The sequence below is a fragment of the Watersipora subatra genome, chromosome 2 (genome assembly GCF_963576615.1).
Source record: "Watersipora subatra chromosome 2, tzWatSuba1.1, whole genome shotgun sequence".
NCBI lineage: Eukaryota > Metazoa > Bryozoa > Gymnolaemata > Cheilostomatida > Watersiporidae > Watersipora > Watersipora subatra.
Genome location: NC_088709.1, coordinates 59,782,950 through 59,802,325, shown reverse-complemented (window position 1 = coordinate 59,802,325; position 19,376 = coordinate 59,782,950). Strand labels below are relative to the sequence as shown.

General features: G+C 36.0%; 1 protein-coding gene across 1 annotated transcript; it reads right to left on the bottom strand.

Moving 5' to 3' along the window:
• Positions 1 to 7,011: 7,011 nt before the first annotated feature.
• LOC137388392 (protein FAM200A-like) lies at positions 7,012 to 7,371 on the bottom strand. The gene has a single exon (XM_068074878.1). The coding sequence runs from the start codon at positions 7,369 to 7,371 to the stop codon at positions 7,012 to 7,014; it is 360 nt and encodes a 119-aa protein (XP_067930979.1).
• Between the last annotated feature and the right edge of the window lie 12,005 nt (positions 7,372 to 19,376).

The following is a 19,376-nucleotide window of genomic DNA, read 5'->3' as shown; positions in this document are numbered from 1 at the left end:
TTCACTCATTGATAGATTCCTGATGGTTGTAACTCATGTTGTTAGTCCAATAGTTGGGCATACTCACATTTTATATGATTAGTTCCTGTGCCAAACTATTATTGGATATGTAAGTGACTGCTGGCTAATAGTAGTAGATTACTAGACTAGTTCTAAAACTGCTTCTATGTAGTATACTGCTATAAAGTAGGGTATTTTACATTCTACACACAAATATTTCCCACCCCTCTTCCCGTTGGGGAGAGGATGGGTGTGGGGGATTGGAGAGTTGGATCTGGGAAGATTGAAGGGTTGGGGTGGGGGGATTGAAGGGGTAGAGTGTGGGGGATAGTCCTCCTCTTCCAATCCACCCCTGCCCAAACCGACCAATTCCGGAAGCAAGCTGTGGGCTATTCATACTTTTGTAAAGAATAGCTACAGAACCATTATAATTGTATTAGATTACAATGATGAAGCAAAAATGAGAGCTGATGGTGGATCCAATTCAGATAGTGATAGGCCTATGGATATGGAGGATGATGGTGACCACGTAACAGAAAAGAGCAAGAGCAATTCTAAAACAGGCCATTATGTGCTGATTATCTTTTGCCTTTTCATAGGCCTAATGCAAAATAATACTATGCCATGTCAGACATAAATTAAAGTAAATAAAAGGCAATCAAAGCATTTACTGCGATAAACAATACCTTGTACTCTGTTACGAAAATTATCATTTTTGGTTTGAAAAGGCATTCTTTGTCCTGAAGTTACATAAATTACATTAAATATTCAAATAATCAAGATCAGATCGTATTCAGAAGCTATTAGCAACAGTCACTTAAAACAGCTTATCAGTGCTCAATAATAAACTGAGCCATTCCCAACACGTTGTAGAGTAATTAGTAGGATAATACAGTTATATCAATCACCAACACAACAGAGGATGACAGGACTGCCCTATTTATTGATGAAACCTAGTAAAAAATCAAATCACCGTTTGCATTTATTTTGCGTGTTTTTATTAAAACTTATCATCAATAACGCATGAACCATGTCAGCGATGGGGCTGATATCTTTGACATGTTGATGAAACTAAATGTATCGAAGTCATAGAAGTTTTAAGTTAAAGCTTTAGATAGGTAAAACAGTTTTGCAGCATTACTGAGAACTCTTAAATACTCTTACATTTATACAGAAGTATAGTAAATTAATTATTTGCTCTGGCCTGCTGGCTGTACAGGGCTGGACAGAGAGAACTACTATCGTTGAATATCTTGTCTCATACGAGTCCTGTTGATAGGGGGAAGTCCCAACCATTGCTTAGACTAGACGGTATCGTATATAATTTGAGCAATTAAACTGGTTAGAGTAAAACACCGCAAAACTTAGGAACGAAAGCTATTCCAAGAACTCTTACGTGAATTGATTATCGACAACATAATATATAGAGATTAAGTCCGCTTAGACGTCAATTATCCGTGCATTTAGCTGATATTGATCAGACAAAGGGTGCGAACGCAATTTTCACTGCCCGTTTTCGGAAAATTAAACTCGGCCATAATTTAGCAAAGCCACTTCAACAGCATTTAGTGATGGTTGGAGGCGGCCGAATGGCCGTTTCGGTTTTTGTCTATTCTAGATGTACATTAGTACATATTCAATGATTAAGTTTGTAGATGCTAGACGCTATTAAATTAACGAAGAGGTTTGATTTTGACGATTAACATAAATTCCTGACTTTGCAAACATTAACCTCCATTTACAATGAGTATTTCGATTATTAAGATAATCTGATTGCTTACGGCATAATGTATAATAATTCTGGGGTGGATTTGCTAGCCTTGTAGCAGTTTTATGAAATACTTGGTCAATAGTCACTTAACTGCCTACAAATTGCAATTGCTTTTTGACGCGTTTTTTCATTATTTTTGTGAGGCTGTGTGAAGCGGATGTGTTTTAGAACTATTTAGAAACTTTCAAGAAAAAAGATATTTGCCTCCAGCTTTCTTCTCGATGCCCATATATCGCCTATAATTGCTAGTTTTTTACACTATCTCAACGTGTGAACTACTTTTTATTGCAAGGAGAGCAGCTGGGGCATTGCTGAGACTGCATACATGTAACAGCTGAGTAGACCTTTTTGTGTTTTTATCTTTTAAATATTTGCTTGGTAGACCTGGTTTCGTATTATATGATTATTATTAATGGATCAGGGACCTGTACTGTTATCCATAATTGTCAGGAAATATTTTCTGTGTATAGTTTTTATTTTATGCTCGTTTAACCTGTTTATCCATGGGTAAGGGTAATACCATCAGTACTGAACCTGATGTTCTTAGCTCAGCTAGTAAAACTAAAGCTACAAATGGTAGTACATCTAGTCAAATTCACAGCAACAATAGTTGTACTTCATGCTCCAGGTTGATTTTCTGTACCAGGTGCCAACTAAGATGCTTAACTTGTCAGGCATTTTATCATACTCCATGCATTATTTAAAGCACATAAATTACATGAATTTTTTATTATATATTTCAATACATCATAGTCTTGGCTTTCGAGAGAGAGCCTATATTGAATACACAAAGAATAATAGAACTATGAAAAACGGGGTGTCAAAAGTACGCCCTGCACAAAAAACACACTTGGTTCAGGTACTCAAAATGTGGCGTCATAATTCTCATTTAGCCTTAGGTCGTCGATCCCTTTCGCTGCCATTGAGGCTGCGTTTTTCTGTGACAATCGGTGCTGTTAAACCCGGAGAGCACTAATAATAAACTAAGATTCTAGATAATCAACAATGCCTGCGATCGTTCTAACGCCCGACCAATACAAACGCATGTTCTGGGTTAATTAATTATGCTTCAATAAATGTACTGTCGTTGATAATGGTAATGAAATCACATCGATTAAATGATGACCTGCGATTGCGTGGCCCTATGACTAAATATAAATCGCACTTTCGCGAGATCACACAATGCTTGAAATTAATTAGTCTCAGTCGGCGCCCTTAACATTGCATTAAAAATAAAGAGCTAGTGCATAATATCATCGGGGAAAATATAGTATGGTTCTTGGAGTCTGAGGTACTTAACATAGAAATAATATGTACATGGAGAACTAATGACACTGATTCCTTTGTCATCTTCATTCGTTCTCTGGAGTTGTCCTACCTTCGCCTGCCACTAGCGTCGTTATCGTTCGTCACTTTTGTAGTTGATAAATAAGCGGTAAGAGCACACAACAACGAATATGATAATTGTGACGTCACAATTTTCGAGACTATGCCAGTTAACCTTTTCGCGGTAGAGCTCTGGGGAAATCCTATAAACACCAACCAATGTCTGTCTCACCATGGCAAACAATAGCTCATTCGAAAGCCAAGACTCTGATGTATTGAAATATACAATAAAAAAAATTATGTAATTTATGTGCTTTAATTAAGTGATCTCATTTGCTTTTTCAATCAGCCAAGTGCTTTTCTGGTAAATGCTTTTTTGCTTTTAAGAGCTTGTAATCACGTCTCCACATATTTTGCACCTACAACACAACAAAGACATGGTGAATATTTTGATACCAAATAACTGTAATGTGATTTTTGTTGCAAGTCAACCTTTAAATATTTCACACAGCGATAATGGAAAATTTATTAAGGTTGATCTTAATCAGGAAATTTATCTGAGTGAAACACAGCTTCATTAATTTTAAAGGTTGACTTGCAACAAAATTCACATTACAGTTATTTGGTATCAAAAGGTTCACCACATCTTACTCTGCTGTTTTGTGAGTACAAAATAAGTCGAAATGTGCTTACAAGCTCTTAAAAGCTGAAAAACTAACAGTTAATCGACGCCATCACAAAAACGCCGTAGGTTGGAATCTCTTTCTAAAACGACTCAAATGAGACATAGCTGCATACGATGGCTTCTGTTTACACTTTCATGCAACCTCATTCGTCGAAAGATTTTCACACAAAAATTTCACACATTTAATAAAACCATATATATTGTCCTTACGCCTCATTGTAAAGCTGTCACTTTGAGCACTGATGTTTCAAAACCTAGCCTAAAAATCAGTTTAATTTTTTATCTTAGTTCAAGAGGGTGCATACTATTATCTAATAAACATTAGGAGTCTTTTGGTCACCTGTGATTGTCGAAAACTGCTGCAGAAACTGTTATCGCTGTTTGGCGGGAAGCGTGAGTCACACGATCAGATTATGTTAGTCTCGGTTCAAGTTAACTGTAACTCACCGAAACTGTAAAGTAGTGAGCATTTATATTTGATACAGGCTTTATGGTAGAACCCGAAGTGTTTGTCATAAAAGTAGTTCCACGAAGCGTTTTCTATTGAGCCTTTTCCACGCCTTTCATTCCGCGTGACGTCACGCATCAAAATAATAACCAAGTCAAGTTTAATACGCCATCAAAATAAGGGATTCCAACCTGTGCCCGTTTTTGTGATGGCTGTGATAACTGTTCGCTTTTAAACTTCAAAGGGTTTGTAATCACATTTCTACATTTTTTGAACCTGCAACTTGGCAGAGTAAGACATGGTGAATCTTTTGCTACCAAATCACCGTAATGTAACTTTTGTTTCAAGTCAACCTTTAAATTGCTCCAAAAACGAGTTGGCAAGCACTCCAGTCTCATCTAAAGTCAGACTGGCCTGCATAACATTTGACACAAAACTAGTGTGATTCATTTTATTCGCAGGTACAATAGCTGACCTTAAAAATAACTCTTTAAAAAACAATGAAATTAACTTTTCGCGTTGAATCATGCATGGGCTTCAAAGCGGTAAGCTCATGTATGAATATATTTGCCAAAAGTGAAGCAACCATAGTGATGCAATAATTTCATGTCTGTACTCTCTCCTTCTTGTGCTCTTGGAAAAATACTTGATAGACCATCATGCCATGGCTATACTGTTTGTATGTTTCTATACTGTTTGTATGATTCTCAGTTGTTGAATCAGTTGCTTTGGCTTGTATGAAGCACCCTTTCTAACTGGCTTATTTGCAAAATTAACCTGACTTTGTCATGCTACTGGTACATGACAGATAATATATTACAAAAAAGCTCATAGCACACCATTATTCACCGTTTCAACACTTCTATGTACTGTTAACATTCTTTGTAACATTCCACTTTCTGTGTGCAACATTAGGAACAAAACTGATGCCTAATTGCAATATCTTGCTGAAACTAGATGAAACTGCACAGTTTGTAGAGCACAGGACAAATCTTAACCATATCATACAACGACTGGAATATACAATCTGTTCACCATAGTGCCCATAGCTTGCGTCTGAACACTGCCCATTTTAATATACTTCCTCTCTGTTATACATTTTCTATTGAACAAAGTTTTTCTTTTATTCAGTTCCTCCATGGTACATGTCCCCTTTCCCATAATTTTTGTCTGGGCCCGTAACCTATTGAATTACCAATTTTAGCTTGTCTGAAACACACTAACTTCTGTTTGATTAGCAGTTCTATCTTGTTTGGACCACACTTGCTAATTGAAGTATTTACCTCAACAACAATAAAGCTTAGCAACTTTTTTAAATTAGGCATACATCACACATAGCAACTACAAACAAACTCGCAATGATTCCGCATCTCCAACATTATTTTAGATTTAACATTTTTTAATATCAAAACTCACCAATCAAACCTCAGACGAATGGTACATCATGAGCGGTACCTAATTGCGCAAGCCGCATTCACCTTGAAGGTGAACATGTGCAGATAGTTCTCGTAGCTTCGGAAGTCACCAATGATACACTGTTTCCCTAGTTCGGAGGTGTGCTAGTAAGTTGCGGGAATTTTGTCATAACGTTCAATTACATTAAGACAGAGCTTTAGAATTTTCAACATAGTTTTCTTTTTGCCAAACACAATTTCCACCTATCAACCAGTTGATCGATTTCTTTAGAGTCTAATTCTGGTGTTTAGGTTCTAAATAATTTTTCCACAGCTTCCATAATGACTGCATCAGTTGTGAAGTGCTTACTTCTTATACAGCTCTTTGGACCCATGTGGTCGGAAAAAATCCAAATTGCTTGGTCACAGATCTTGACGATAAGGAGAGTGTACTACCACCTTTTAGCTCAGTTATTCAATTTTGACCTTTCATTTCATTTGACATCTCAATCTTGCAGCAGTACGTGGGTGAGCATTGTCCTGGTGGAACACAACACCTCGAGATTGGCAACTTCATTTTTTGTACATTGACTTGCTTCTCAACAGCCTCGAGCTCACATTTGTTTTAAGAGTTAGCAGTGTTACATTGGCTGTTGAAATCCAAAGTTATAGAACCCTTTCTATCTCAGAATAATGTGAGTACAAGTTTCCATGTTATCATCTGAGACTTGAACTTCTTTACAAGAGAGGCTGTATGTCTGTACATCACTTTTGTCTTTTTTTTACTGGTTCATGATGATACATCTAGGTTTTTCTGTGGTCACAGTCCTAGATAGCAAATCATTTTTCATTCTGACCTTTTTAAGGCACACTTTGCTAGTCACAACATACTCTTCTTTGTGATCATTAGTTAGGGTACCCAAGATGGGCACCCTAACTATCTTGGGTACTCAGGTAGCCTTCAACATAGTCAGCCTACACCTGACTTTATAATAAGCTGTATATAGATGCCTTCAATAAGCCGTGTTCAAGCTCAGCCTACTGGTTGACATTGTTGAATGCTAGCTTCTCAAGGACAATATCAGGTGCGATCCACGTTAGATGTTCATGGTAGCATTATCTATACTGCAGTGGTTCCCAACTTTTTATTTGCTTTTACCCCTTTGCAAAATTTTAAAATACAAATTCCTCCCTTCGAAAATGTGGAGTGTGAACCTATACTATATTGTATTCACTGAAAGGGCTGCACAGGTACATATATGTAGGCCAGCAACATATATACATGTGTTTATTTGTTAAATAACTGAGAGTAGCGTATATAATAATAAATCATGTCAACATTGTTATTCCGGTACACAACAACAGGTGTGGGGTGAGATTATGAATTTTAATGAGACGGCTGATGCCTCTGAGCAAGTTTACACAAGTCAGGCTTTTTTTTTGATAATGCACATCTCAAGTCGCTCTCAAGGTCAAGACGATATCTTCTCTCAGTTTTAAGGTGCAGCATTGATGAAAATCCTACTTCGCATAGGTAAGTGGAGCTAAATGGCGTCAGAATCTTTATTGCCTTTTCAGCAATGAGTGGAGAAATGTTTCTTGCTGAGAGCCAAAACTGGTCAATAGACATTGATCTCAGATCATCTTTCAGTGCAGAATTGTTAACCAACTCAGCAAACTCCTCTTGTAGCTCCTCTGGAATTTCTTTAACAGGGTGTTGAAATGGATTTCGTGTGATGTTGAGCATCTTTTTTCTGAAAGTAACTCAGGGAAGTAGCGTCCAAATTCTGTTATGAGAGCAATCAGGGGTTCAGTAATGGTTGCCACTAGACTACCAGGAGCAGGTTTGTATTCCAATAATTCAGTGAGTGTGGGAAAAGATACCGTGTTCCCAGTGCAGGTTCGTGTATGCCACAGTACCAGCTTTGCTTTGAAACCATCAATGCTGTCATGAAAGACAATGACATGATGATCGCTCCGTTGTAACTTCAAGTTCAACTTGTTTAGCGAGGCAAATATATTAACCAGGTATGCAGTCTCAAATGCATAGTTTTCAGCTTTCATGGCTGCTAAAAGTTCATGCTGGCCTTTACTTTCAAGAAATTTCATAACCTCAGATCATAGTTCAAAGAGCCTGTCTAACATGTTTCCCTTGGACAACCACCTCACTTCAGTATGAAATAACAAGTTCTGAACATGACATCACTTTCAGGACATAGTGCTGAGAACAATCTGGTATTTAGCGCTGATGCTTTGATGTAATTCACAACTCTTACGTTCACATCCAAGTTCGATTTCAACGCTTGTGGAAGAATTTTTGATGCCAATGCTTCACGGTGAATGAAGCAATACACTCCTATATCATGGTTCTTCGGCTTGATCTGTTTTACAAAGCCTGATCTACATCATAACATAGCAGGTGCTCCATCAGTGCATACATTTATTAGCTTCTCCCAACCTAACTTGGCCTTTTCAAGGAAATTTTCAACTAATTTCAACATATCTCTTGCCGAAGTGTTCTAAGCAAGGGCTGACAAAACAAAAACTCATCTTCAATTGATGTATTGTGTCATGCACATATCTACCATACACCAATAGCTGGGAAAGACTGGCAACATCAGTTGACTCATCAAGTTGTATGGCCCAAAATGGGGATTCTTCAATCTTAGCAACTACTTTCTCCTCAATATTAGCCTGTCTTGACAAACTGTTGTTTTTGCGGAGTTGTTACCCCCGTCGAAGGGGCGAGCAACACAACAGCTTGTCACAAGACGTACTGCACCGATGCATCAGCTGCACTGAAAGGGAGTTGTTCTCTTCCGTCTATGCGGCTTGGCTGCGATGTTATGGCGGTCGCTCCATTGGTAATCACAATGGATTTCGCTCAAAAATTTAAGTAAAAAAAAAAAGATTACCAAACGTTTAACCAAATACCAGTCTTTGTTGTAAACGCTAGTAGAATTTAGGAATAAAATAAATTGAAAATAAAATCCATAAGAACAACTAAAACTGACTGATACAAAAATAGAAATAAAACTGACTGAGCGCACAAATAACGCTATGTTTAGTCGCTGTTGTTGCCTAGGTTCTCAAGTTCTATCAAAGTTTACCGCAGAGACTGGTCGCTGGTTAAACATTCTTATCTTATTTTTTCAACATAAATTTTTGCGCGTAATTCGTTTTGATTACCAATGGAGCGACCGACATAACATCGCAACCGAGCCGCATAGACGGAAGAGAACAACTCCCTATAAGTGCAGCTGATGCATCAGGTGCAGTGCGTCTTGTGACGAGCTGTTCTGTTGCTTGCCTGCTCGACGGGGGAACAACTCCGCAAAATCAACAGTTTGTCAAGACAGGCTACCTCAATATCTGCTGCAATATCATCATCAATGCGTCGCTTCACAGTGTCTTTTATTAGTAAGTTCTAGCAGAGTATATCAAGTGCTTGAGATACAGTGAACATTGCTTAATGTGATCATTTCATAACCAGCAAAATAATAACGATAACCGATTGCTAACATTAACCAGAGTTAATATTTAACTGAAAAAGTTAAAATTGCCTTTTTATCATTCTTTAGGTGTTTATTGTATATAGGGCAGTGTATACTTTGTTGATAGGTTGTTTCTATTACTAAACGCCTTTGCTTCTTATCTGACATGTTCACACATCAAAGTACAGCCACGATCATTTGACACTTTCGTTTTTAAAAATATATGTATGTTGAGATAGTGCTTGATAAATAAGCCACTTTCAATGGCAATGTACACTTCATAAGGAGATTATTCAGCCATTGTTTTTGACCATTCCATTTCCTGTCATGATGAAGTTGGGACATTTGCATCATTCTGTTTCCTATGTACTCATTTGTAAACAATATATTCCCATTTTTTTCATCGTTGGAATCAACTATCAGTTGCAACTAGATTAGTTTTTTCATCATCTTGGCTAAATATTCAGTTTCTCTCTGTGGTTCATTTAACTGATCATCGTCTTCTCAAACATTAGTAACCTACAATTTGAAGAAGATTCAACTTTACTGTATTTTATAGTTTGTCTACTTCTGTACATGTACTTAATGTGCTATTATTATTGTAGCATGGTCCAAAGTTCCTTATTAATAAATATCTAAAGATAGTTTTTAAAGCGACAGACTTGTGAGACTCTAATACTGTTGAATCTACAATAATTATTTATGATGAAGGTTAATATTATTATAAATCCCTCCTCGTTGAAGTTGTTACCCAGCATCTTACAGCTCAGAATTAATAGTTATCTATCTAACCCATCTACAATGTTGAAATTCTTATCTACATGTATATCATCTTATTTTATGTTAATTTTATTGGTTATCAATATATTAAATGTGTCTATTGAGTAGCCATTAGTCAACAACATTTCCTTGATGGCTGGATCAATCTAACAGCAACCAATTTTTACTTTTTAAATACTGAATCTTTGCAATTCGTAACTGGACTGATTTCAACAGAGACGGAACAAAACATATCCAGTAGATTAAAATTTCGTAGTCATCTTCATTGGTCTGTTACTTTTTATATTTGTTGAACTGCATCTGGTTACTCATTAACTCTGGTATTTATAAGTATTGCCAGTTTGATGAGTGTCTAAGTTCAGTTCTATCAATATGCATCAACTGTATGAAATTTCAAGTACAGTCATACTTCGACTTACGAGCTTAATGCGTTCCGAGACTGAGCTCGTATGTCAATTTACTCGCATGTTGGTGCAATTTATTTACATATAGAACAATTAAATATATATTGATTGGTTTCCATACTCTAAAAATGCAAGTAAAACACTCAAAACAAGATATTGTAACAGAAAGAATATGTTGGTTATTGTCCTAACTTACCACATGCTTTCAAAAAGCAACAAATAAAAAATAATGCAAGGAAATGTGATTAATTAAAATTTAAAATTAAATACAAACAATAGCAGCTAAAACTAGCATTTGCCAGAGAGGAAGATATAAGTAATCTTTCATTACAACAGTTGAATTTAATAAATTTGGATTTTATTAAAGTCTAAAAAGACAAACTTAGAAGCAAACTTTCATTTTTAACTTAACGTAATTAGAATTACTTCGGCGTTCATAGTTTGAAGTTTTTCGCTGGTTAGCTAATTTTTCCTTTGTTTCGCTTTCACGACTAGCCGGCCGTTTTAAGATAAACCTATCTAAGGAAGTTTGCCTTTGTCACCCTTTCAACATGTTGCGATTAGGACAAACACAGGTGTCGTCACAAAGGGTTAATGCACGACCACTAGCCAACTTGTCCGAATGTCTATTTTTATAGTTTTGATAGATAGCATCATTTCAATTACGCTGTCACCGGCCAATTGTTTATTTTTTATCCAACGCCTCAGCAGTCTCTCCATCAGCAGTCGTGAAGATCGCTGCACCGTTTAGAAACTATGGTTAGTCTTTTTGCGAACCTAATGCCCTAAATATAATCCTTCTGTTTGATAATTGTGGATGTATTTCTGCCATATTGCTGAGCTAGCTCAATCACGTATACACATTTCGCATACTTTTCAATAATTTTCCGTTTAATATCAATTGTTATCATTTGCTTTTTCTTTGCATTATCTTCAATTTTACTGGCTAACTTTCGGTCTACGCACAGTTCTTTTAATTTACATAATTCTGCACTAAAAATCGCGCACAAAAACACGGGACAAAAGTATAACCTGAGCAGTTGAAAAACACAGACTGATGCTGTTCTCATAAAACACCTCCGGCATACTTGGCAACTGACTCACGTGCTCGCATCTCAAACATGGCTCATATGTTAGTGCTAAACGTGCTTAAAAGCTGGCTCGTATCTCGAGTTTCTCATACATTGGAGCACTCGTAAGTTGAAGTATTACTGTATTTTTACTCACGCCATCAGCTTTACAATAACTGTGGAGTTTTACCTTCTTTACGACAACGGCTTTGTGAAGACTTTCATGCACTGTGTGTTAAAGATTTGATGGTTGTGCTTAAACAGGTTTCATTGATTTCTCCAGTTTTTTTTTCAATATTATTTTACCTACTGTTAGCTCCAGCGACTTACATTAAGATTAAATAATTGTAGAGGTTTCTCTTTTTAATTGCATTCGAATACTTAGTAGATGCTCCTATAACACAAATAATCCATTCTATGAGTGTTTACATTATAGGATTGTATGTAGTACCAGCAGTGAAGGGAAGAAAATGTCAATTGCCCATCAGGACCGTGATTATCCAAATCTCACTCCTTTGAACGTTCAAGTGAGAAACTAAACTCAACTTTTTTATGACTGTACGGTAACTGTGCTATTATTAGCTTGCATTACCAACTATTTTCTTTCTTCTCATCACTCATACTGAAGTTAGGGTTTATTCATGATACTTTTCTGTTAAGCTAAATGGAGCGCATGCCTTTAATATCAGTTTAAATGAATTTTATTCACTTTTTTAGACAGCAAGATCCATAATAGAAAGAAAAAAAGTATAAAATAAAGTAAGGCACAAATATATGTTTACTATTGCAAGAGTGTCTTATCTGTCCATATTTTTTCGAAGCCAAGGTTAGAGGTTAGAATAAAAGATTGATTTCAACAAGACTCCAATGCGTAACATGCAGATTGGCAGACCGACACTCTGAAACCTATACCAACCGACCGCCTTTGGGTATTTCTGAGTAATTGTAAAACTGCTCCTTTTTGCTTCATCTTGCTAGACTGCAAGAGTACTACTACTTATAATAGATATACTCCTATCGAAGTGGACAAAAGAGAAATCGATATTTTAAAGCTAACTATAGGGCTCTCATTATTCAAATCGTATTCAAAAACTAGCACTGATTTGTGTCCAGACCTAAGAAGCCCTAAGCACAACAAAGACAATGAGTAGTGTTCAGGCAGTTGCACTGTGAATAAACCAAATCTAACATGTGTTTTGGTGCATACATAGTCAAGATCAGCTCTAGCAAAACTGAAGGAACCCTCGCGTATGTGGGCCAATGTGCATGTGTTTTCTACATGTACCACTAACCATTCTCTTACAACCCCTTCTAGCTCCCTAAACTATATTTATTAGAAATAGATTGTTCTCTCAATGTTTACTTAGGACTTCAAAGGACCTGCTAATTGCATGGCAAAACGACTGTTATCGAGTTTTCTTCATCATGGCTTACTTTAAACATTGTAAGTATTTACATCGTTTTTCTTTCTCTAACACTGCATGTTTGTTTATCGCAATACAGGTTTAGGGGCTATCCAACAGTTTTCTAAGCGGTTCTACAGCGAGTATTGGTTCAGCACTGCAGCTAAAAGCACATTTAAAAAGAATGAAGGTGTGCTGTAAAAAGTATGCCTAACTGTCAAAGTAAAAGTAGCACCATCAGTAGGCTGGCTGTTGACATCATCGATGATTCTTTTTAAATAATCTCACATCAAAAAGACAGTTTCTCTTTGTGAAGGTCTCTCAACATGACTGAATCAACATTGGACCACATCAAATAGCCAAACTAATATCACCTTTCTTCAGCAGCTTTGAGGCAGTAATATGAAAAAGGTGTTATAAAGATTTTAGTTTTTGCTATTTTACTTATATTTGGGTTGCTCTTTATATTATGTAGAAGCTCTCTATGGTATAATAAATGAAAATTGAGGGAATGTTTGTGATGCAGGGATCAAAGGTTCACATAATTGTTGATTTCCATAAAAGTGATTAACATAAAAATCCAACTGGTCATTGAAACATGCTAATATAGTTTTCATAAAGAAATATTGATAAAAGGTTATTCCAATGCAATGTTGTTTTTATTTAATATTAAAAAGCCTGCTGAAAATTTTGTAATTCATTTAGTGAAGTTCTTGGAACCTTTTAACAAAAATACTTTACTTCTAAAATCACAAGCCATGATAAACTCTGCAAAATGTACTCAAGAAAATGTCGTACAAATTATAATCAAGATAACTTTTAATTTGGTTACAAAATGATTTAAAAGTCAAATTAAATATATTACAATGTTTGACAAAAATATTAACAGGAATAAACTTGAGTTATGCTTGCAGCAATAAAACTAAAAATAATAGACATGAATCAAAAGTTCAGTATGTGGTCCCTTAGAATTTAAACTCTGAACATATCTTATAGTTAATAATGGTATTAACTATTATAATAATCTATTATAACCTAGATAATATCATGACTTAAAGATGTGGTGTATTTTTAGCTCTTTCAATGCACTTCAACGTTTCGAGGGGGCCTTTGTGTATAGCATTTATAATGGTTTGCCTGAGAGATATTGGTGCCACTAACTGACTGCCTTCGAGGACAATATTATTATGTACATTCAAGTCTTGTCTCAAGTTCCAAAATGGCTTTACGGAGTCTAAACATGAGCACCTGTTTTCTGACCTGCTATTTACTATGTATGATTTGAGTGTGGGTAAAGTAGGATAGTCTATGGTGGCTTTGATAAAGCGTTTACGGTGTGTTTGGTTTGACAAAATACCAGTGGTTATACCAAGAATTTGCTCATAATCCCTACTAAATTTGCACTGTTTGGGCAGTGGTCACTGAGGTAAGCCCTTATCAAAGCACCAGCAATAACCATTATGCTGCCAGGTTTATGAATCAGGTCATAAACATACAGTTGAGTTCGATGTCTCATTCTTTGTAATCTAGCTGTGAGGTCGGTCAACCCTTTCTTCCTGATGCCAAGCGATAGTAAATAATCAGTGTCCACCACTATTTTCTGACCATAAATGTATTGGTAAATCCTAGTTAACCCATATTGTATAGCTAGAAATTCCTTTTCTATTTGTGCGTAAGCCTTTTGGGTCCTAGTTTAGCTACAACTTGCAAACTCAATTGGCTGACCATTTTTCAGAATAGTTGCTCCTATACCATTTTGTGAGTTATCAACACTTAGTGTGATTGGTTAATTAGGACCAAACATTTTTAGTAACTGGCCACCACTAAGTAATGACTTTAACTGTTCAAGTGACTTTTTTTGTTCAGTTCTTCAAGACCGCTGTACATATTTTTTGTCAGATTCCTAAGTAGAGCTGTAACCTCAGCCAAATTGGGACAAAACTTGCTTAAGTATGTTGCCATGCCTAGCAACCTTTGCAAATCCTCTGGGCACTTTGGAATCGGCATATCAGTCATAGCTTTGATTTTTGCAGGGTCAAGCCGTATTACCCCTTGTCCTATTATACGTCCTATTCAAATCTACATTTTGTTAGATTGAGCTTGAGATTGACTTCTCTACATTATGTCAACACTTTTTGAAGTATAGCATCATGCTCTGTTTTTGTAGGCACATGAACTAGCAAATCATCCACAAACATTTATACCTCTTCAATATAAGAAAATATTTTGCTGACAGTTCTATGGAAAACTTCAGCAGCTGAACTTATTCCAAATTGTAGCCTAAGAAATCTGTACCTCCCAAAAGCAGTTGCAAATGTTGTAAGAAAACTGCTCTCACTGTCGAATTCAAGTTGCAAAAACCCCTGAGTTGCATTTAATGAGGAAAAATCCTCGCCTGCGACAATTTTGAAAATATCTCAGTAGTAGTTGGCAAAGCAAAGTGTTCTCGTCTGATACACTTGTTTAGCTCGGTGGAGTCAAGACAAATGCGTATTGATCCGTCAGGCTTCAACACATTCACAATGGTATGAACCCACTCAGTAGGCGTTTTAACCTTGGTTATTGTACCTTTGGAATCCATTAAGTCAAGCGTGTTTTTTAATGAATCTCTCAATCTAAATGGAATCATCCTAAGGCTCTGTGCTACTAGTTTGCTACCCTCTTTGAGTGTCAAGATATGCATGCTGGGTAATTTGCCCAATCCTTCAAAAACGTCAGTAAAATCAAATACAACAGAATTATTGACTACAGCACATGCAGTTTCTACTAAATTCATAGTGATACAACTAAGGAGGTTTAAATGGGTTGTCTCCCCTTGCTCAACAACTGTAAAATCATGTAAGGTAAAAGTGTGCCTGTGTTCAAGCATGATTGCTACTCTTCCTATTACCGTGAGTGTGTGTCTACTAAATGAAGTTAATGCTTGGATGCGCTTTGCTACTTTGGTATTGCTAAGATTCAAGCTATTGTAAATTGATTTGGGTATTACGTTACAAGTGGCACCAGTGTCTACTTTAGCTCTGAGTTTGTTGCCCTCACAGTCAGCTGTTATATACCAGTTTTTCGTGTGTGACCGACCTTTTACTTCATGTAGCTTGTCCGAGTTAGTAAGAGTTTTCTCTCCTGTAGGCATCGACTTGCATACTTTGCTAAAATGTCCCTTCTTGTGGCAACTTTTGCAGAGTTTTTTGTATGCTGGAAATATTCTAGCCGGGTGTGAACCACCACAGTATTTGCAGTTAGTTACCATCTTCTGTTGCTGACCACCATATGATTGTTGACCATTCTGTTTGGCTGAGTTGCGTGTCTATTGCATATCTATGGCGTGTACCTGAGCAACTGGTTGTGTCTGTTGAACATCTATGGCATGTGCCTTGGCAATTGGTTCTGTATTTGACATCTTAAAATCATTCATGCACTGCTTTGTTTGCCTCAAACCTTTGACAAACTTTGATGCACTTAGCCAAAGTAAGCTGTTCTGGTACATTAAACAACTCACCTCTTAGTTACTTTGATCTAATACCAAATACAATTCTGTCTGTCAGAGCTTTATCTTTCTCTGCCTCATAAAATATGCATGTTGTGACTAGGTTTCTGAGTGATCACAAAAAACCTATCGAACAATCCATCTGTTCGTTGTACCTGGCGAAAAAACTTGCACCATTCAAATTCTTCTTTATTTTAGGAGTGAAGTAACTAGTAAAGGCATCTCTGACAGGTTTTATTTTTTTGGTTGGTCGTTAATAAGTCAAATGTCCTAAACAGCTCCTGCCCTTCGACTTCAAGGATTGTGAGTAGAGTACCCACCTGCACACTTTCTTCTTTAGCATTCTTATCTATTGCTGTCATATACAAGTCAAAGTGCTTTAACCACACTGTCCAATTCCTGCTAGCGTCACTCGGATTTGAGCAGAGTACCTTGCCAGGAAATTTGAAGACAGTCTAAAAAATCCGCTGTCAGACATGTCCGTAAAGTTGTGCCTTCACTGTTTGGTAGGCGTAGTCCTAAAGTCCTGACACCATGTTAAGTTGTCTGCAGTATGTATTATACATAAAACAGGTGAGAGTTCAGAATGGGTATCTGTGTATAGTTGACTGACTAAACAAGAACTGAACACAAAATAGTAACAGTTATGCACGATAATGACCGGATAATAGATCATAGCTATACAGAATAATACAGGATAATAGACTAGCTATACAGGATAATGACTTTAGAAGTATTGGTCACACAAATAGGTGAAATTTAGTTCCCCGGATTACAACATGTGATGACTTCATAACAACTCTCAAGTTTTATTTACTTGATTGACAAATATCTACTGAGAGCTCTTTTTGCGCTCAGAAAATAATTGTTTCCCTTTCACTTTATTGGGATAGGTCGTGTAGGTGGAGCTATTGACGTTAAAAGAACTAAAAGTGTGAATGGGAAATTTTTTTGCATAGTACATACTTTAAAACATGATTATAAAATGTTTTACATATAAAATTAAATATTTTACAATGTTTTACAAAAATATTAACGGGAATAAACTTGAGTTATGCTTGTAGCAATTAAAATAAAAATAGTAAACATGAAGAAAAAGTGCAGTACGGGGTCCTTTAGAATTTAAGCTCTGAACCTCATATAATAATCTCATAACTTAAAGATATGGTGTAAAATAAAAACAGTGTAGAGTTTTAGGAGTTTATTATGTAGGCATGATGTAGATTAATTATCAATGTATTATGAATAATAACTCTCTTGAGTAATCTACATGGCTGTAAATGAAACTAATAAAAAAGTCCAACTTCTATAAAACGATCGGCTGAAAAAAAGGTAATCATAAGCAGGCTGAAACATTTGCGAACATAATAGATAACTCAGCATAAATATGGTAAAATTCATTTGAAAATTGATCTGTAATTTTGTATATGAAATAACCTCAACTTTGCCTTTAACAAACTCAATGGAATAGATTGCAGTTATAACAAATAGTTTGAGGGAGTCGTTTCAACTAATTCTAAGCAATCAAAATTAAAAGTCAGAAACAACAACGTTGAATATATACTCACAAATTCTATAAAATCAACCTATTGTTGTAAAATTTATAATAATTACTTTGGAAATGAACAACAACATAACTAAAAGGATTATTCTCTGTGGAACAGGCCTAACGGTGTGCAAAAAAACAACCACTAACCAGAGCCTTCAGAGTGTTTAAGATAAAAGAGGTTTCATTCTCTATCTGCCTCAAAGCACACATATGAATCAAGGCATTACTGTAACCTAGTGAAACAATGATATTGACAGACACTAAAAGTCAAATTGACCATTCATTATTATGAACACTTTTTGGGAAACAAATTTATGCAACCGAGTTTAGAGTGACATTTAAACAGTGTCAATAAAATTCTAAATTGTGTTTTTCAAGTTGGCATATTATTTCCAAATGCGTGAGTTGTTTGACCTTCACATTCCACAAAACACCTTCGAGTACACCCACACACATATGCTTAGGCATACACGTATGTTATCATATATGTAGCAATAAGCATGTGGCTGAGAGAAGATAGGTATGCGTACTACTACTAGAAGCAAATGGTTATGTACCTTTGCAAATAAACCGCTTGTCAGAATTGCCAATGTGACTCAATGCTACATTTACTAGACTATCAAATAGATTCAATTTCCAAGTGCTTAGACAGCCTAAATAATACAGCTGTAGAGGTTATCATAACATATACCTCCTATAACCTAAATTCCAACATAGTGATCCACCAATAGTAAGGTTCGGTAGTTTTAAGGTTGACAGATTTTATAAAAAAGTTTATTGGCTGGAAGAACTTTACACGAACATGAATGGCATTTGATTTTTAAAAAAAAAGTATTTGAGCATATGATCTTGCCATTAAAAGCAGCTAAGCCTTACAAATGGGCTACAAACCCATGACTCCACTTATGAGCTGTTATAAACTTTAACGACTTCAACATTAATCCTGTCTCCTTGACACCCCTCTAGAAGAGCCATAGTATTGGTGTTCAAGAATCCAGCCTGGTGGCCTTCATGATACTGAGGCCAACCTGAAAGGTTTGCGACAATCGCTATAGATGAGAATAAACCCTGATACTAAGCATTTTCACTTGTGGCAGACCCATATTAACTTATAATAATTATTATATTTTTCACCAAATAATAGTGAGAACAGGGGAAGCAATGTAGTAATAACAAAATAAAATACATATAAAACTGTTCCGCTAGACAAATTATAATAATGATGATGATTGTGCAAAGTATAAGAGTAAAAAATAGTTTTTGGGAAAAACAAAAGGCATGGGACTCAAATTGATACATAACTTAATAATACGTAACCTATTCCGAAGTCGTTCAGCTCAAATCATGGTCACTAGCTATTTACACTCATGTTTGTGTTAAGTACTCAAACAACAGTGAAAGCAAGGAAATAACTTGCTCTGATATGGGCCATCGCCAATAACAATCACGAACAACAACTAAACAAAAAGCGATGACACTTGCTACTTACAAAAATATAATGATGAAGTTGTAACTGAAAACTAAAGGTTATTATTTCCAACAAACAAATTGCAACATCAAAAACC